At 32.4% G+C, this 21054-nt stretch overlaps 2 protein-coding genes across 5 annotated transcripts in view; one reads left to right on the forward strand and one right to left on the reverse strand.

Moving 5' to 3' along the window:
* The window catches only part of CSN2 (casein beta), a 43369-nt gene that overhangs the window by 6981 nt on the left and 15334 nt on the right, over positions 1-21054 (forward strand). The gene's annotated exons all lie outside the window — the stretch shown is intronic.
* LOC131758140 (alpha-S2-casein) lies at positions 196-20662 on the reverse strand. The gene is made up of 16 exons (XM_067036918.1): positions 20615-20662; positions 13383-13498; positions 11561-11623; positions 10098-10124; positions 9296-9319; positions 9173-9214; positions 8755-8781; positions 7202-7225; positions 7060-7104; positions 5100-5222; positions 4571-4597; positions 3577-3603; positions 2113-2136; positions 1980-2024; positions 995-1114; positions 196-241 (listed from the first exon to the last, which is right to left on the reverse strand). Exons 3-16 carry the CDS (start codon positions 11609-11611, stop codon positions 230-232), a joined length of 618 nt encoding a protein of 205 aa, XP_066893019.1. The 5' UTR covers positions 11612-11623; positions 13383-13498; positions 20615-20662; the 3' UTR covers positions 196-229.

The raw sequence follows: 21054 nt of genomic DNA on the forward strand, positions 1-21054 counted from the left end.
TAATTTATTTTCAAAATATTTATAAAATCATGCAAATACACAGATCACCTACATTTGTGAATCAAAAAGGTATAAGCAAAATTTTAAATATTTCATAAACCAAGTATGACTTAATTAAAGTTGAAACTCTATTAACATGTATTCTTCATACAAAAATCCTATTTATTGTTTAAATTATAAGCCTAAAGATACTTACCATAATCAAGTGGAAGCAGTTAATTCAAGAATCTTAAAGGTATCTCTTTAAAAGAGAAAGGAATAATATATTTTAGCTATGCACTTATAAAAAAAACAAAAAGAATATTTACCACTCCATGGAAATATTTAGAGCATCGTTTTGGCATCTCATATTCAAACTACAGATGCTAAATTCTTATTTTCTCTAATCATGGGGCAGATATCTTTAAATGTTACATGTATATGCAATAAATTAAGTCATATTTTTAAAATCCTGATAAATGAAGTGACTTGACCAAAGTCAAAAGCTTATTTATGTCAGGGCTTCTGATACCAATCCTATACTTTTATGTTAAACTGTCAGTTCTCTGGGTGCAATTTCCTGCTATCCCACTTATTCCTAATGTTAAAAAAGTTTCCTAAGTCACACTTTTAAAAAAATGAAATAAAGGAGAAATGTTAACTAGAGCTTTGTCAGGCTACTTTTTGGAATTTCAGATACTTTTGTGAAATGGAAGTCATATTCTCTATGCTGACCCACCTTGAAGAATTGCTATAGGAATAAACTAAAATATTATAAGCAAACACGTAAGAAATTTAAATCCAATGTAAACACAATTTATCATTATAATTATTTCTGCTTATTGTAACTATATTTATACTATATGATTAATTTAATTTAATTTCCAACCTAGCATTTTTACTTAATTTTTTTCATCTTCTACTTGAGAGCTTGTTGGAATTTAATTTCCCTATCTTATTTTCACCATAAAAGATAACTCAGTATTTAAAATTAAAAATAAAAGGGAGAACTCACCAGATAGGGGATAACATTTGTCTTAAAGTGATTCCACGGCTTCATAGTTTTCTGATACTGAGAAATAGTCTTGAGATACTGGGGCCAGGTTAATTTCTGATAATATTGGTTGATTTTTTTCTAGAAAAAATTATAATTTTTCCATTATCCGATGTGTCAGAACACACTTGGACATAACCAAATCAACTAAAGCTTTATTTATTCAGATAAATTCTAAATGATACCAAACAGACTTAAGCAAAGAGAAGTTATTCATATAAAATTAACTCTATGTTTACATTCATAAAATAAACTGTAGGATTAAGAATATTCTTTGGTTATTTCAGACCCCAATGCCAAAATACTTAAGCAGAAATAAAAAAGAGAAAAGAAAAAAAAGGTGTGTGTAAGAAGGCAAGGGGATAATTGCTTAGTTTACTAAATAAGTGTCTCAGATTGTGGCTTATTTCCCATGTCTGGTGGAAACACCCTTGTCCTTAGAGCCATATAGAATGTGTGATTTACCTTAGAAGAATCTGTGACACTGAGTCAATTGTTAATCTCTGAGTGTCACTTACCTTGTAGAAGTAAATGAATTAATATATAGAGAGCACTTGGTATAGTGCCTGTCACCTATTAATAAATATCCCTCTCCTCTGTGTTGTATTTTGAACCATCTATATGGGTCCAACTATAGATTATTATAGAGATTAAAACTGTAATTAAACACGTGGCATCTGCCTTCAGGATAATTCCCTGTTTTTACAAAATGAAAAATCAATGGGTTTTTAGAATAACTGGGGAATAATGGTTGGGATACATGGCATGATCCAATTAGTACAATGGGAGAATGTTTTTGTAATAGTTTTGACAAAGTATAGGGAAGACTTTTATAGAAATTAGACTTTATTAAAAATATCAGTTTTTTGTTTTTTAAGAGGATTGCAGTTCAGCAGTGTCCAAGCTGAGACTGGTTGCGCTACAAAGGCTTGCATGGAAAATTTACCAGAAATTTTAGGCCATTCTTTTCTTCTTCAGTCAATGTAGTTTTCTGTTAATAATAAAAATAAACTGCGATAAATACAAAAGAAAATATGGGATAATATGTAATTAATTTTGTTTGAACGGAAGTTACTTACCTTAGTGAGTACTTCCGTTGATTCCTTAGGGAAGGAAAATGAGGATCAGCTTTACTTAGATAGCCCACGAGTAATTTTGTCTACATCACTATAGTAGAGAACTAGAGCTAATTATTTTAATAATTCAAGGCCAAACCACTGTTACCAAAAAACAAGTACTACTTTATAGGAATTTATTATGGATTTAATGAGTTTAAATATTCATTATCAGAGCATTGTCTGTGTCCATATGATATATGAATGAAACTATGTTTTGAATTTTCCATTTACCTATATCGTTCATATAATGTCAAATTCTCATGGAGTATATGCAGATGCAAAGGTGGGGAGAGAGAGAGAGAAAGGAGAAAAACTAAAACTAATCAGGCTGTTGAGGTATGTGGCAGAGCCTGCATGCCCTTTATGGGAAGACCACTGTTTTCTTTTTTTTAGTGCCCGGGTACCCCCAATTTGAGAGAAAGGGTAAAGCATGCTTCCTCCTTCATTGAGGATGAAGATGTTGGGCTGTGCCTCAGGCCACAAGACTGTGGGCCACAATCCATGCTTCATCCTCTCCCAGGAAGTTTTCCCATTGTGCTTACGCACTTGGCTCATTGTAACACAGCAAGTGTTCTTGTACCTGTGATTTACACAACTCATAACCCAATCCAGTATTCAACCCTTTAAACAGCGAGAGAGACTCAGGGTAGAACTATGGTGAAGGCAATTGACAGGATGTTGATTTGGCTTTGGCTTATTTTAAAAATTCCTATTACCAATGAACCAGAGTCCAACTGAACATTATCAAAAGCATGGGGTAAAACAGCTACTCTTGGCTATGTATCTACTTCATTTCAGACCTCTAAAATGACTCTGTATATTTCTTACACGCGTTTTTCTTTATGTCTACTGGCTATTTTGATGTGGCTCTGTTAAAAAATTATCAATACCTAATTTACTTAAAGTAATTAACAGCAGAAAAATACAGTATTTCTCAATAAACTAGTTGTTTTATATTAAAAGTACCATTCTCCTCACTATATGAGCTACTAGAAGATTCTTTGAGAAATAAAAAAAGTAGTCAAAATCTGGGGACCAGAATAATTGAATCCTTAGCAGTATATTTTTGATATTTGTGGAATTAAAGATCTGTATCATATTACAAAAAGGAATATTAGTATGACAGGTAAAAAAGAAAAATTAAAATTTCTAGTTCAAAAACTAATAAAATTTGATTAAAAAAAGAAAGAGGCAGTGGAACCATATAAAACTTATGTGGAGAGTCTGGCTTATATGGAAGGATTCATTGAAAGAATTCAGGGCAATTGAGAGAAACAAATTAAAAGGTGGAGAGAAATTATATTTTTAAGTAACTTACAAATATAACTGTATTTTATTAAAAGCAGAACATTTCAGATAGACCTAACCATATTAATTTTTGAAAATATGAATTAAATAGAGCTTCATATAAAAATAATACCTTACCATATCAGCAGTCTTCTTTGAATTTTCCTTAAAAATAGTTTAAAAAGAATTAGACATTTTATTCTCACTGTATTTGTTATACATAATTTCATCTTGAATATATGCAGAAAACCCCTCTTTTATAAAGAAGAATAATTAATTTTATTTTTATTGTGTTTTAAATCGCTGTTGTATTCCAAAGATCTAAGATCATGTAAGGGCATAATACTTGCTAAATACATATTTCTTAAGTGAGTGATGAATGACATATCTCATCAATGAACCAATAAATATATAAATACATTTTATCTGACTGGATGCATAGCCACATTGTTTCCTGCTTATATTTATGCAAAATAAGTAATATTTACTTTATAACCATAACAAACTAAAAAGTAATTTCTTAACTATATTTAATATAAGTGGTTTTGACTTACTTCCTGAGAGGAGCTGGCAGATTCCTTTAAAAAAAATTGAATTGATGCATTTAATCTTACTTGTAAAATTGTTATTTCTCTTTTCTGAACTTTTTAATTCATTATTAAGTAAGAATAAGACTAGGCAGTTTCTTGTGTGATGTGAAAATGTATTTAATCAAGTGTGGTATGCCGGAAGATGTTTGGATAACAGCACTTTGTATGGATCTGGATGAATTAGAGTTCTTATTTCAGAATGATACATTGGATTCCTCCCACTCGTTTATAAAATGTAAGATCTACACCATGTCTTCTGGTGTGATAGCAATATTAATGGTGACCTTTAAAAAAGAAGTAGTGTTAACATTTTTGGCAAGGTCTACTAGTACAGATCTAATCTTTGTATCCTTGGATGTGTACATTTTTGTTCTGCCTTCCCCAGATTTTTCTTAGAGATCTGAAGATCCGATTTTCCTATATTATGTATATCTAGATTTATTGCTTAAAAATTACATCAAAGACTGTCTAGTACAGTGTATAATAAGTGTATAATATCTTGCTAGTTACCAAGTTATTGACTTTGTAGGAAAATGCCTTACCTCACCAGTAGAGAGTTGCTGTCTGCTCTGTAACCAAAAAAGGGTCAAGAAAACTTTTGTTATTTATTCCTCATGTGAGAAAAAGTTCATTAAGACAGACTGTTTTATGAAACAAAATGGTGGAGAGTACTTGGAACTTGGGCAAGTTACTTCACTTTCTTGTATTTTCTTAACAACACAATATTTTTGCTACATGAAATTAATGATTATTATCCCCTCATACATTAGAGACTTGTTTGAGGAGCCAAGCAAAATGATGTAGGAACATACACTTAGAATAATTCAAATTAAATTACTTATTTGTCACTATGGTTACTATCGTTATTTGTTACTACATTTGGGCTATTTTTTGTTTGCTATTTAATTTCTGGACTACAAGATTTTATTCGCATTTGTTCTGCTTTCTCAGTTAAAACTTGTTGGGACATTTTGTCTCTAGCTACTTTACATATATTTATCCTGAACTCATCCCTCACCAAAAACAAAAAGAAAAACAAACAAACAATAAATAAATAAAAGCAACACTCACCACAGTGAGAATAAAGGGCTCAGCACTTCTCTTAACTTGACCCCATGGGTTCATAACAGTTGGACCTTGATATAGAGCCTGGATATATTGGGGGAACTTCTGATAAAACTGACTGATTTTGCTCTAGAGAGAAAGAAAATTATCAATATTTACTCCAATGCTGAATTTCCTCCCTGTGTCAAAAGCAGATTTTGGAAGAAACAAGTTACTTAGAACTTTATTGAATTAGATAATTTATAAATGGCGGCAAATTTACCTAACAAGAATAGTTTAGTAACAAAACATTTACTGTAACAGTTCCTACATTTATAATAAATTGCAAAATTAAAGAAATTGTCTGATTATTAAGGCCTCCAGAACAATATCTATGTGGAAAAAACAAAAATATGTATAAGAAAGGAAAGGAACATTTCTTGAATTAGAAGGTAATTGTCTGTCATTTTCTTTTCCATGTATGTAAGAAGTCTGGTCTTTGGAGTCAGATAGAGCTGAACTTTAATTCCCTTGATCCTGGGTATTGGAATCCATGACCCTGCTCATATTTTTTTTTTTTTTTTTTTTTTCTTTTTGTGGTACGCGGGCCTCTCACTGCTGTGGCCTCTCCCGTTGCGGAGCACAGGCTCCGGACGCACAGGCCCAGCGGCCATGGCTCACGGGCTTAGTTGCTCCGCGGCATGTGGGATCTTCCCGGACCAGGGCACGAACCCGTGTCTCCTGCATCGGCAGGCGGATTCCCAACCACTGCGCCACCAGGGAAGCCCCGACCCTGCTCATATTGCTTAATTTATCTGAGCATTATTTATCATGTAGGATTATATCTGTTAAAATATATAGCAGTTTTCATAGTGCCTGATAGCAGGCACTATCTATCTATCTGTCTATCTAACTGCTATCTATCTATCTATCTATCTATCTGGCTCAATAAATATTCTAGTAAATTCCAGAGCCTTTGATCTGACTCTGATGATTTTTTTAGAGATTAAATATAAAGCCACAGTGGCATCTTCACTCAGGAGAATTTTAATTTCATAGAGATTTGAAAATAAATGGACATGTAGAATGTTGACTTGTCTAGAATTGCCTGGGAATAATTATTGGATGAATTCAGAATTACCTTAAAAGAGTGGTACAAAAGGAAAATGCTACTAGAAACATTTTGACAAAGTTAAGAATGGCCTTTCTAGCAGTCAGAATTTCCTAAAAAGAGAGGTCTTATCTGGGGAGTCACAATTTTTAAGTATTCAAAGAAAGACTGTTTCTGTTCTAAAGGTTTTAGCAGGTATGTCTGCTCTGTGTAGGGATATGATAACAATAATTTTTACCTTCTTTTTAGAAGCACCTAACTACTGTGCTCCAAGCATTTTTTTTGCATAATTGAAATACGTATCATCTAATGTAATTCCTCAGGGTCAACATAGCTATCTTCATTTTTAGTTGAGGAAACTGTAGCTTGGAGAGGTTAAGTAATGATTTGTGAAGTTGTGGTTGGAATACAAGTTGCTAACTCCAAAGCAGATGCTCTTTCCTTGTGCACACAGCAAGCTTCTCTAGTCCACAGAGGATGGGTTACATGACCTCCTATGTATGGCTTGCAAACCTTTACACTTGAGATATCTTTCTATGACACTGTTGTCAAAGAGAAGTTGAGTGAACAAAAATATGATACCTCAACTACACTGGTATCTTACTCACACCATTTAAACTTGAAACACATTTTCTAAAGTTTGTAATTCCTTCAAAATCAGTTGGATAATTGCTCAACACTCATTTTTCTTAAACTATAAATCCACAAGTTTGATAAGATAATAGCTGGAAATTAAAGTAACAAAAAATATATTACTTACTATAAACTGGGGGTAAATAACTCATTGGGATGGAATGAGTTGTGTGAACATTTGGGAGAAGAAACAGCAATACTATCATGGTTTACTTGAAATTATAATTTGTACGAGAAATTTACCAGTTGTTTCAGGTATTGCTTGTCTTCCACAGTAAGCTTAACTTTCTGTTAAGAAAACAAAAGCACTTGCTATAAAAATACACAAAAAGAAAACAGGGCTGGGTGATGTGAATTTCATTTTATTTGAATGAAAATTACTTACCTCCCTGGGAACTTCAGCAGTTTCCTAAGGGGAAGAAAAGAAGAATTAACTTAACTTGCATGATTTAACCTTAGAGTTGTACTAGAGTAGAAGGGGCAGTTAATTAAATATATTTATGGCCCAAGCTACTACTACTGAGAAATGATGTTATTTATTACAGATTAAATAAATTATTGAGAGCCCTCACTCTATGTCAAATTAATAACATGTGACTGAAAATATGTTTCATTTTAAAGTTTTCATCAATTCTATGTTATTCATACAATATCAGATGCCTAGGAAGTGTAGACAGGTGGCAAAAATATTACAAAGTAGGACTAGTGAGGAGTGTGGAAAACTAAATCCTGCAAACCCTTTGTATAGGACACAATTGTTATTTATGAGAGGCCGCCATTGGCTCTCCGTTTGAGACAGACACAAAGCTTAGAGAAACAGTAAAGCAGGCTTCGTAGACACTAAGTAGGAAGTCTTCAGGCTATGCCTCAGGACACAAGGCTCTGGGCCAAGGCTATGCTTCTTCCTTTCCAGACACTTTTTCCCATTGTGCTCATTGCTTGGATATTTCCACTACAGCATGTCTTTATTATACTAGTGACCATTCCCTCTTTCACCCCCCTTAAACAAAAGGTTCTCAAATTTTTAAAGTGCATAAGCATGCCCAGGTGATGCTGATGCTGCTAGTTGAAGGGTAGCACTTTGAGAAACACTGCCCTAAGCAATACTGAAAGGTTTTTCAGGCTAAAACTACATTGAAGGTGAATGGTAGGTTCTTGATTTGACACTGGCTTGATTTAAAATGTACTTTCCTCTGGAGTCAGATACCTGATAGCTCTGTCAAAGAGCACCAATGTACATTGTAAGAGTTTTGTATGAATTATAATAGAATTTTCTATTTGGTGATAAACATACAACCAGTGGTGTTTATCATTGTTTATTGCATTTATTGTATCCCCGAAGACTATCATATTTATTACTGTATTCCTAGAGGCTAAGGTAGTGTTGGGGCCATAGTTCTTGTTGAATAAATGCTTTGTCAAGGGAATGAATGAATGCACAAGATAATTTTAGGCGAGGCATGGATAAGCTTTTCTTTCTCATTTTAATAGTCCTTACTTATTTTATTATGTATTAGGAAAGATAAATCACTAGCCCAACTAACATGCTTTTGGAAGTAAATATATATTATTTCTGTGATAACCAAATTGATTGAGCCAATTTTAAGAAAATATTGCAATAGAAAAATAATTTTAAAAAGAGGAAAATAAGTTTGAGACTTCAAGAATGAAAACCATTAAAAGACAAGTTCTTCATTCCTCATAGAATCTGGGAATCAAATGTATTACTTGATTCATGCAAAGATATATTTTCTTCATTTGAATTAGTCATAGAATTAAGAGAAGACAGTATACTTTTGGTCTCATTCTTTAAAGATAATCTTGGTTTTCAAATTTGATTGACTTGAAATATATTTTCCAAATTCAGGTTAATTTCAATGTGGTTCTAATACTATATTTTACTTCACATTGTACTACTGATGTGAAATCAATATATACCTCACAGGATGTGGAACAAATGTTCTCCTAAAAGAAAACAAAATCAAAAGGATATAGCATTTACTGAAATCCAGGGTAATATTCTTGAGCTTAAAGTGATAGTAAAGAAACTATAATTTTTTGAACAAAAGGGTACAGAATTAAGGAAGAAAAGTAAAGGTGATGAACCTTTAACAATAAAATCTTTCTAAGATACTCTGCTTTAACATTGTGGCTCAAAAATGGCTCACAAGTCTTTTCCTGGAATTCCTTTCATGTTAGTCCATAGCATTTTGGCAAAACAATGAAAACATCACCATTTTCACAATCAGAATTAAAAATAATACTCTTTTTGGCTGAATGAGAAAGTGACCCATGTTTGATAGCAAAAGCAGTCTCATCAATCGAAGATTAACAGACTAAAGTAATCAGGATTTACCTTGCTGGGATGAAGGACCACATTCTTTCTCTGCTTATATTTCTATGAAGTAAATAAATTTATTTTATAACTTTGATTAAAAAAGAAAGTTAAAATATATTTAATTAAGAATTTAGGACTTACTTCCTGGAACATGTTGATAGATTCCTTAGAAAGAGAAAGACAATATTACTTATTTACCTAAGTTGAATTCATTCTAGCTTAATAAAATATCAATCTACAACCATTATCCATTGTGTAGATAATGTATTAGTTTTTACCTGAATTACACAACAAAGTTAGCCAAAGTTTCACTCCCTCTACATAATTATTATATTTCAGATAACTAACTAATTTCGCATTGTGCTTTGGTTTATGAATAACTGAATCAAAAGCTCTCTCAAATATCATCCACAGAGAAGAAAGAAAATATTTCCTATTTCCTCTGTACAATTTCCAGTGTTCTTTTTTTTATTGTTATCATGTTTTTACTTTTGTCTTTTAAAAAGGGATTAAACACATCACAGGAAAACAAGAAAATGCTTAGGTGACCTTGGAGTTGTCTTTGGGCATCTGTTAGGGCCAGGAAGTCATTTGGAAAGTAGCATTTAACATAGTTCCAGAAAAGCTTGAGTCCTCATTGCAGAAACAGAGTGGATTCCTGTCATTGTACTCACAAAGTGTTCATGACGACTTGTGAACAAACATCATTAATATTGACAGGTCTTTAGAAAAAAAATGCACAAATCTAATCTTGGTGATTTGAATGTGTAGATTTTTTGGTCTTTACTCCTCCATATCTACTTTTTTTTATGGCTTCACTTCTAATTGTCTCTGACTGTAGTTCTAGACTCACTGGTGGAAAACTATTTTAAGGACAAGAGTTTAGGGCATATTATGTTTTTACTAAGTGAAAGGATTTTATGTTGACACCAAATTGTCTTACCTCACTGGAGGAGACATGTTCCATCTCCTATAAAAGAAACAAAAACAAATACAAGTTTCAGTTTTATCGTAGATTTAAAATGCCAAGCTATCTCAGTATTTTTGTTTTGTTTTGTTGTTTTTATTGTTCTTGTTTTGATGGCAAGAGACATTTAGAAATTTGTTTCTGGAAATGCGTAGTGTTTAGTTGAATTTTTTCATTATCATTGTAATATTATATGCTATAATATTAATAAGCAAATCATTCTGTACTTCAGATGAATCCTTTTTATAGCTTAATGTATTTACTGCTTTTAGGAAGTGTTGGGTTCTTAGTTTTTAAGTATTTGATATTAATCCTGTCACAGTTTAAAATATAATATGATATATGTGCAGATGTGCTACAGAATCTTAAAATATTATAATACCATCACATTTTGTTTCATTTCATTTATGTTAATTGCTAGATTTAATCTTAAGGGAAAGACAATTACTGATTTAGACAGAAAGGGAGAAGAGTAGTTAAGACTAGGAGATTATAAACAGAAGAAAGAAACAATGAAGCTTGGTGTAAGATTGATCACTGAAGCATTATTACTATATTTTTCTGTTTGCCTAACTAGAATTCTTACTCTGGCTATGCTCTTGGATTGGCTGTAAACTTAATAACAAAAACTTTTCAAGATTGATATGTGAGATATGGAAATGCAAAGGAGGCAAAGAACTCTGGTTACCCTGATGATACAGTGCATTTGTAGGGAGTGAGACACTGGGTATGGGAGAGGGATTGGCAGCACAGGCTGCAGGGTAAGGGAAAAACTGAGTTACTCCTGAGGAAGTTAATAGATTATGTGCCTGTGTCTTCGAAGCATTTCACATGAAGAATCTAGTCCTTCTTTATCATCGTGTGATATGAATATTATTATTACATTCTCACTAGAATAAAATGCTTTGAGAAGTTAAGGAATGACTTTGCATTAGGTTATTTGGTAAGTAATTTTGAAAGTTAGCACTCTTCAACACATGCTTGTTTCCTGTCTAAGTATCAAATTTGCTGAGGTACTGTAGTCAAGAATTACGGAATTCTGACACATGCTTGAGAGATGGTTTGGGAATCTACATTTTACCTGTCGCTCTCCTGAACTTTGAAAGATGTCCATGTTATGGTTTAATATGTTTCTAACTTTTAGGAAGTGGTTCTTGGAATGAAAATAGTTCCTCAGTAAATTCAAACAGATATGGAAGAAAGTGTATGCCTTTTAACCTAGGACTAAAATCTTTCCAACCCTACAAGGAGAACACTTTATAAAAAGTATTTTTGTCCACCTTGATATCTTGTGTAAGGTGAGGCCAACGCCATCTTTGATAATAGGTTTTAAAGGTCACACTTCCTTGCTGCCTACCCCTGCCATTGTCTGCATAAAAGATTCACTATTCTTATATTCAGGTAATAATAGATACACATAAATATCTTATTATACTTACATGCTTTGCAAGAGCAACAGCCAAAAGGCAAGTAAAAAGGAAGAACTTCATGTTTACTTGGTCCTGTGAAATAGATATGGAGTTAATCAATAATAGTTTTATTCTCCTTAAAATCACATATTTCCTCATTAATTATGTTATGTTATTTGTCTTTGTACCAGATAATTAGGAAAGGGAAATGAAGATTGATAAAAGCAGATTCACTGAGAAACACATGGATATGAATATGATGAGTTTTTTTTTTTTTTTTTTTGATGAGTTTTTTATAAGGAGAAATTAACACAACATAATGAAAAATCTTAGTTTCTAAATTGTGGAAGTTCTTCTTGGGCTTAGCAAGTTAGTAGAATAATTGACCCTATGTATAAATGGTTAATTAATTTATTAATTTACTCACTTATTAATGAATACTTGCTACCCTGTGTCAGGTACCATTCTAGACATGAAGATACAGTGGTGAAAATAATAAATTATGCTTATACTAATAAGGCCATATTATTTACAATTCTTCTTTAATCTTGTGGAGAATCACTATCAGAAATGCAAAATCATTTTGAAATCAGACTTCAGGTGAGGCAAAAGGAGCCTGGCTACCTCTTAAGGGGAAGAATTAGCAGGTGGAAATAACACTGTGATGGGTACAAAGAGGCCTGCTGATCCCAGCTCAGCCTGGGACAGGCTGCTGAACCTTGAGCAAGTCACTGAACATCACTGAACCTCACTTTGAATGTCTAGAAAAAGAGAGGTTTAACTAAAAGGATTTGATTAATAAGATCCCCTCCAGCTCCTTCTCTAATACTGTGACTACATATAAGTCCCCCAGGTTAGCTGACCACATATCAATTAATCTTTTCCAGTGGATAAACAGAGAACTGAAAAGTGAAGTAAAGTTATTCTAATGCCTTTTTGACATATAACGGTGTTTACTCTGTAGATCTACAAATATGAAATTACTCTTAAAGGGCAAGATTTTATTTGACTCAAACTGTTAAATTTACTGGTGATCTTTACCTATGCACATCTAGAGAATGTTTATGCACGGGAATTATTCTCTATCTTAAGATTTGCATTGCCTGATTTTGTTATTAATTTTTCATTCCTACTAAAGAATCTCAGATATGTTTGTTTACTCTTACAGGCTGAGACATATGATACTCACTTTAGAAGCATTTCATAATGAGTACGTTTTAAAATAAGATTAGATATATATTAAATTTTATCATTTAAAATTTTTAAATAAATTTATTATATATAGCCATTTACCTCAGTTTTACTTAAGACATTTTATTTTCCATGGATGAAAGAAATTGGAACATGGGCAAATGTTAACTAAAAGTTAAAGAAATGCCTTTAGCATGTTGATAAATGAGAACCATAGAAATAGTTGTAGTTACTAAGCAACTGCTATTGCCAGACATTGTGCTAGGTATGTTGTAAATTCTTTCTCTAGTCTCTGGAACAATTTTGTTAGGTACATGAGTCTTATTAACAGATGAAGAAAATGATTCAGGCGGTCATACATCAAATACGCAGTGCCCTGGATTTCCAAAAACCTCATTATTATGAGCTCATCCTTAAAATAAGATTGTGGCATTTCATCATAAGATAGAGCACTATAATAGTGTCCAGTGTCTATATGTTGACTATATTCAGAAGTACTGAAAAGGAGGTAAATCAGTAGCTATGTTAGTTACCAATTTCTCAAAGAATCTTAACGTACAGTGACATTAGTTTCTTTAAAAATACTTTTTAGAGCAATTTTATTAGGTTTTACAATATTACAAGTTATATAGAATAATAAAAAGATAAATGAAAATATTACCTTGTTTCCTAAAAGGAAGACAAGTAGTCCAGACAGTGGGAGATCTATGATGGGTTATCACAGTGCTATTTAAACCTTGTTCCTCCATAACATGGTAATTCTGTGGTTTGAAATTCCTAAACAGAATTCAAATTCTAAGAAGTCATGAAGATTAGAATTGTTTTTCCATCCAATTTTTGTACCACGTAGTCCAAGGAGTGTTTCCACTCAGGTTGATTTAGAACATGATAACAGGTAAGGAGGAGTTTATAATGTATAGTGATTATATTTCATGTTTGTGTAGCTCACCTCCTCCATGTACTAGTTGGGTCGTTCAGGATAAACTTTTTGTTTGTTTTGTTTTCTTAGAAGTACCTCAGTGCCTCTTCTAATCTAAAACATTTTAAATAAATATCTGAAATGACATTTTAGATATGTTAACTAAAATTTCATTAATATGTGAAAAAATACATTTTTCATACTCATTGCTTATCATTTGCCAACACTAAAAATATGGCTAGCCATATGCAAGTCTATGTGATATGCTGGAAATCTCAGCTCTCCTACTAGTTAGCAGTAACTTTCATAAGCATTTACTTTCTTAACTTTTCTCAGTATTTTCTGAATCTTTAAAATAATAATATTCATATTGAATCCAATTTATAGAATTTTAATGATTAGAAATAACTTATGTAAAGTGAATTTGTATCTACGTGGCACTGACTTTTTCAGAAATCACAGAATGAAATGGCTATAATAACCAGGCAGGTAACATAATTGTCTGAAGTCTAGGTTTAAAGAAAAGAATGTATCACAGGGACTGTAATGTGGTCTTCCTGAAAGTGCAAGCCTGGAAATACTCAGCTCCAGTCAATTTTGAAATGTAATGTATATGCCCCATTGTTGCCAAATCTTCCACTTTTTAGGCTAGTCTGTGTCTTATTATTTATTCAGAACATTTTTGTATATTGATTACCAATAAGTTAAAACTATTTAAAAATATCGTGTCTGAAGACAGAACCCATGTGCAGTTAGATTTTGCCCAAGTGCTGCCAATTTGAGATCTTTGGAGAGAATGTTAGTTTCTAGATGCATGTAATTATTGAAAAATGAATCATTTTGGAAAACCACATATTCTGGTTAACCAAAGCATTAATGTTTAGGCATCAAGTTATTAAAATTCCTAAGTTTCCATAGAAATCTTTATGAAATTTACTACAGTGTGACTACATTCTTAAAACTAAAGAAAACCAATTATTACATGTGGTATTTAAGAGCTTAAAGCTGTTTCCCCCATAGGATTATGTTTCATGAAACTGCCCTTTTAAAATCTGTTTCTGATTTCTATGTCTCCTTTGCTACTGCTTAGCAATCATCTTGTTTTTATGGAATTATTTAAATCACTTTGTCCTCTGGAGCAGAAGAAATCTGGCTTTTCATCTTTACATATTTGCTGTTTAAGTTGGCCTGACACTTGGTGGATACTTAGTAAACACTTTAATTTCCCTTTACAATCAGGACTGCTTGCCTTTAGAAGCCACAGTTTTCCTTGCTTTTAACTTCTGAGAGCATGAAAATCAGACAACTGTCCTTGTTCATTTCTGTGGCTCTCCAGTAACTATTTTATGAGTAGCTTCTCTATGAGATGTAGGTCCACCTGCTTCTCTCTCATCCTCTAAGCACTTACCTATATGTTTATCCCCTTTTCCTCTTACAGTTTTATTTGCTTCATTTGTACTTGCGCCTTTGCTTAGCTTACAATATCCCGAATTCGCCTTCATTCTACAGATACATTTCATCATTCTGTCACTAACTGGACACTGCACCCATTTTTTTCCTTTCACTCACCACCAAAATTCTTGGAAGTCTTCATATTTGTGACTTATTCCTCCTAACCTCTTCAATCTATTGTTTCTGTGCCAATTTATCTTCCACTACTTAGATAACTATAGTTTCTAATAGATCTTGTAACCTCTCATCTGTTATCTCCAAAATGCATTTTCCATAAATTCCACAAATATTTTCTTTCTATAATCGATGTAACAAGTAATTTTACTGAATCAAAACATTTCTATGTTTTTTATACTGTCGAGGGTAGTGTTCAAGATATTTAACATAGAATTCAAGGTCATTCAAAATCTTCCCAGGACATTTTTCTGGCTTCATTTCTTGACATGTCGTGTTCCTCATTCACAATCTTTCCAGGGCACCATGAAATCCCCATGATCCTTCTGACTGGGAATGCCCTTCTATCACATTATCTGCCTTGCAAATGCCCAAGTGTTCTTGAAGATACAGTTGAAATTTGAGCCATCTGTGAAAAGATTTCCCAAATCTTCGATATACTTGAACTTGTTAACATATGCTATGAATGAAATATTTGGACAGTTGTTGAAGGTGGAAATGTAGTTAAGATACAATCAGTGAATAATTTTCGAGTATGTTCCAGGAATTATTCTAAGCATCTAGGAGAAAGCCATAAACAAATGAGAAATCTCTGCTTTCATGGGGGTTATATTTCAACTGGCTGAGAGAGATAGACCCATGATAAGTAAGACATTCTTAGTTTGATTATGATGCATGTTAAGGAGAAAGCTGGAGAAAGAGGATAGGAAGTATTAGCAGGGATGGGGTAGTCACTGTTAGATAGTGTGGCCAGGAAATGTCTCCATGAGCAAAAGAGTAAAAACTTGAAGGAAATAAACCTTGTACTGTAGATAGTTCAGGAAGAACTCATCCACAAAGGCCCTGATTTATGAGTGTTCCTGGCAAGTTTGAAAATTTTTGAATAAACCAGCATGGTTGAAAAATAGTGAATTTGGTGGAAACAAAGTCAAAGGGGCAAATGGAACCAACAAGGCAAGGTTCTTAGGTATTGAAAAGACTTTAGGAAACAGTTACATTGACTGGAAAGTGATGTCAAGTAGAAGATAACTTGGGATTACCTACTAAAAAGTAGACTGAAAGGGTCAAGGGAAAAAATATGATCAATTTGGAGCCTATTGTAATAATCTAGATGTGTTTATGCCAGCAGAGGGGATGGTGAGAAATTGTAATATTCTAGATATACTTTGAAACTTCGAGAAGATAGAATTTAATAGATTAAAGTGAGGTGTGAGAGAAAGGAAAAGGTAAACAATTACTCCAGGTTTTTGGTCTGATCACCTGGAATAATGAAGTTACTACCAACTGATATGACAAATACTGAGAGAGGAGCTAGTTTAGGGGAAAACTATTAGGAGCTTAGTTTTTTCCCCTCTTATTTTATTTATTTAATTTTTAATTTTTAAATATTTATTTTACATGGGAGTTACATTGTGTTATTTCAGGTGTACAGAAAAGTGATTCAGTTATATATACACATATATCTATTTTTTTAGGAGCTTAGTTTTATAAAAGTTAAATTTTAAATTCCAGTTAGAAATTTAGGTTGGAATACAGAGTAAGCAGTATACAACAATACTTAACTACCTAATGGGATTGATGAAAATTATTAAAGAATAGACTACAGGCAAAACCCTATCAGTGTTACCTACCATCATGATTTCAGCCTTTTTTGATGCTACTGATGTACAACTAATATGAGAACATAAAGAAAAGGAAGATCTTACCACCAGTTAGAAATAAAAGGCCTGGAGTTGATAAGTTCTGTGGGATATAAGTAAATAACTAAAGAAAGGAAATCCTAAAATATAGGAAGTCCCATATTATTTCAATGGGTATATATCTGTTGTCATATGTTTAATACATTACAATGACTATATCGATAGTTCATCAAGACACTTATATACAGAACTGTCCGTAAGTATAAGAATCAGGTAGTCCAGAAAGAAAGTAAGGTATGGGGGAAGTTTGTGCAAAGTTGAGGGAATTGAGAGTTAGGTCATAAGCAAACAAAAAGGCCAACAGACCTCTGAGGATGGAAATGAAACTTGAACACAGTTTCATAAGAGCTAGAAGTAATTCAAGAAATGTTAATTATCATTAAAAAATGTTACTAGTTGACTAGTGAATATTGGCTCATTGAAAACATGGAAACTTTCATTAGTTTCTAAGTCTAAAATGAAGTAGTCTCTGGCAGAAAAAAACATTAGCTATGTAAGCTGTGAAGATGACTTATGAGAAATGTATCTAACCATTTTTTCTAAAAAGAAGTCTAATTCAATATATTTTATACGCTTTGAGAAATCCATGAATGCAGTCTTATGAAAACTTAAAACATACACAGCTATTTCTGTTTTTAATGTCAAAATATTACTTTATTACACAAAAAAATACCTTTTAAACTAAATGTCTGCTATCTATTGGAAGAGTTACATGCATGTGTAGTACAGGAATAATATAATGCCTGGGAAGCATACATACTAATTTCAAAATCCTGATTACCTCTGAGGAGCTAGGGATGGGAATGGAATTGAGTGGGGACAATGAAGCTTCAGTTGTAGTGACAAAATTTATTTTCTTTTCATTAACTAAAGTCTTTTAATAAATTAAAGTATTATTTATGAGTGATGAAATGCACATATTTTAAGTGCATAGGTGGATCAGTTACCATGGTCAAAGTGTGTTACTTTCCTATTATCCCATGAAGTTTCCTCCTACCCTTTCCCACTTGATCACCCCTCTCAGAAACCATCACTCATCTAAATTGATCAATAATTCATTTTTTCTGTTTTAGAGCATCTTTTGTATGTAATCATAGAGCATATACTGTGTGGTGTCTAGCTTTTGTCTCATGACATAATGTTTTTGAGATTTATCCAGGTTGTAATTATTGCTGAGTTGTCTATTGTAAGAATGTATACACTTTGTTTATGCCTCTCTTCTAGAAGGACACCATGGCTATTTCTAGTTTGGGACTATCATGAATAAAGATATTATAATATTATTTGTACAAGGATTTTTGAAGACTTTTTTTTTTTAATCTCTGTAAGGCAGAGGAATGGTATGGCTGTGTCATACAGTAGATGCACATTGAATATTTACATAGACTTTCAAATAATTTCCTAAGGTAAAATTAAAATGATCACGGTGCCACTATCATGATTAAACATAGAATTGATACAGATCATTGGATAATTTGTATATTAAACAAGCAATTTCTATTTAAAGACATTATAAAACTAGTGATGAACATATTAAAATAAAGATGTTTCCCAGTTTCAAAAAACAAGAATTTCTTAAATTCAAATATTTGCTTTGCTGATAGGCTCATTAAACTGCTTATTTTTCTTCTTTTCTGTTATCCCCCCCTTTCTTTTCCATGCCATATGAGGTGGTGGTAAATGATAGTTTCATAACTCATTTGTAATTTTAAACTCAGAATAGAGCATGTGTTAGTATTTGGAGTATTGCCACTAATTGTGTATTACTTTCCCAGTAACTAGATACAAGGAATACCTGAGGTAGAAGGTTCTCTAATTTTACCAGAAGTGGAAGGGAGGTCCAGGGAAGTCTTGTGATGAGTATAAAGACAGAGTTGGACTCATGCCAGGAAACACTGACTTTTATTCCAGTGATTTTTATATTCAAGAGTACTCTGTCACCCCACTTCTTTACTGAGCAATCTTTTTCTTTTTTTTTTTCAAAACTGTATCTTTATTTTTATTTTAACATCTTTACTGGAGTATAATTGCTTTACAATGATGTGTAGTTTCTGCTTTATAACAAAGTGAATCAGTTATACAATACATATGTTCCCATATCTCTTTCCTCTTGCGTCTCCCTCCCTCCCACCCTCCTTATCCCACCCCTCTAGGTGGTCATAAAGCACCGAGCTGATATCCCTGTGCTATATGGCTGCTTCCCACTAGCTATCTATTTTACGTTTGGTAGTTATATATGTCCATGCCACTCTCTCACTTTGACATAGCTTACCCTTCCCCCTCCTCATATCCTCAAGTCCATTCTTCTTCAGTTTTGATTTTGAGCCAAGTACATCTCAGTGTGCATGTATGAAAGTATATTTGGTCACCTTTAGGAAATTTTGGAATCTAACTTGAGCAAAATATTCATGTGAAAAAAATTTAATAGGCATATTAACATACAGGTTAATACTAATGTAGTTTAGAACACAAATATATTAGATATTGTTAATGTAATTAATAAGAATTAGATCTCATCAATGTAGTTAATAAGAATTTATCTTCTAAATTTTCTCATGTACTTATGGATCTATCAAGAACCAGGTTTTGCAGAACATTACAGCAACATCTTTTGCCTCATGATAGAATAAACTATTCTTCTGCTAAATAACACTAAATCTCTAACATGGGAATCAAAACTGGAGATTGATGGTATTTCTCTTTTTCCTTATCTGATGATTTCGCTTCATTGGTTTAATTCAGGACTGTGGTGTTAGACAAACTGAAAACTATATATATCTTGGTGAACTTTTTCTATCATTTACTAGTTAAAATAACTGTTCATTCATGTTATGGTATAAAAACAATGCAACTATTAGTGTTGTTTATACAAACTAATTTGATTTAAAGTAGGGGGTTGAGGGAAATTCACAGAAATTAATATTTTATAGATAGATAGACAATTTGAAGGTTCTGAGAAAATGCTTTTCAAAGAACACAATAATAGAAGTTTGAAATAGTAAAAACTTTTTTATCAGCCAAAACCAAATAACAGAGGAAATGAAAATATATTAAATAAAATGAGTTATGAAAATAAAATAGTCCTTTATACAGTGTTAATTACACAGAAAAAGGGACTTATTTTGAACTATGAAAAGGATGACTAAAAAGTAATGAAAATGGATTAGTGATGGGAATAAAGTTACTTTGAAAGAGGTTACTTAAACTTTTGAAATAATGAACACATTTGCAAAAAGAGAGTTTATGTTACTCAAGAGATAATTTTCTTATAAAAATGTAAACTTCAACTCTAGGTCAAAGGTAAAAGTAATTATTAATAATGTGGATATCATATATTTAGTCAATAAAATAAAAAGGCTACTAGGATACCCCACCAATAGAGAAAATGGAGCACATCACCTCCATTTTCCACAACATTCACTTTGTACAATAATTCCTGTCAATTCAGAGGCATTGATATTGAATTCACCTTCAGGTAGTAATATAGGATCATCATTTCTTTAAATTGTTTCTGTATGCAAAATTATCAATAAATAATATACATTTTGTAAATGGTTTCCAACTCATTCTAGCAATCAGTAAATTAGAAAAAGACATCATATTATATTGTACATGAATGTATTACTTTTTTCCCAAGATCAGACTCACCAGTCAGAGAAGCTGAAATTCCGAGGCTCTAGGAGAAGATATTCTTTTCTAGAAGACTGTTGTATTTAAATATACAGAAATCCTCCATTTGTTTTTATAAATCATGTCAGTTATGAGATCTTATTAGAGAACTGAAAATACTTCTCAAAATCTTACCCCACAGATACAGATATATTGATTTCAATCTTATCTCTGAAGCTCATTTACATCAAAGACATATGGTGCCCAGAAAAGTCAAGTACAAATTGTTCATGACAGAACTGGGACTTCTGACTCCAAACCTTAAATTGTTTAAAATAAATTGTCAGCTTTCTTGGTTCATGCTCCTGCCTTGCCATTTACTTCTCATATTAGAAAAATAAGCATTCTTTAAGCCAAAGTTTGGCTTTACAAAACAATGGTTGACATATTAATTAGAGGTTGGATAAGACACTGAATAA

The sequence above is a fragment of the Kogia breviceps genome, chromosome 6 (assembly GCF_026419965.1).
Source record: "Kogia breviceps isolate mKogBre1 chromosome 6, mKogBre1 haplotype 1, whole genome shotgun sequence".
Lineage (NCBI taxonomy): Eukaryota > Metazoa > Chordata > Mammalia > Artiodactyla > Physeteridae > Kogia > Kogia breviceps.

Excerpts from the sequence above, each read along its gene's own strand:
- LOC131758140 (XM_067036918.1), bottom strand. The coding sequence starts at position 11,611 with ATGAAGTTCTTCCTTTTTACTTGCCTTTTGGCTGTTGCTCTTGCAAAG. Across the intron at positions 8,782-9,172 it reads TGGTCCTTCATCCCAGCAAG|GAGAACATTTGTTCCACATC; the intron begins GTAAATCCTGAT and ends GTTTTCTTTTAG. Across the intron at positions 2,137-3,576 it reads CAAAGAAGACTGCTGATATG|GAATCAACGGAAGTACTCAC; the intron begins GTAAGGTATTAT and ends TCCTTCCCTAAG.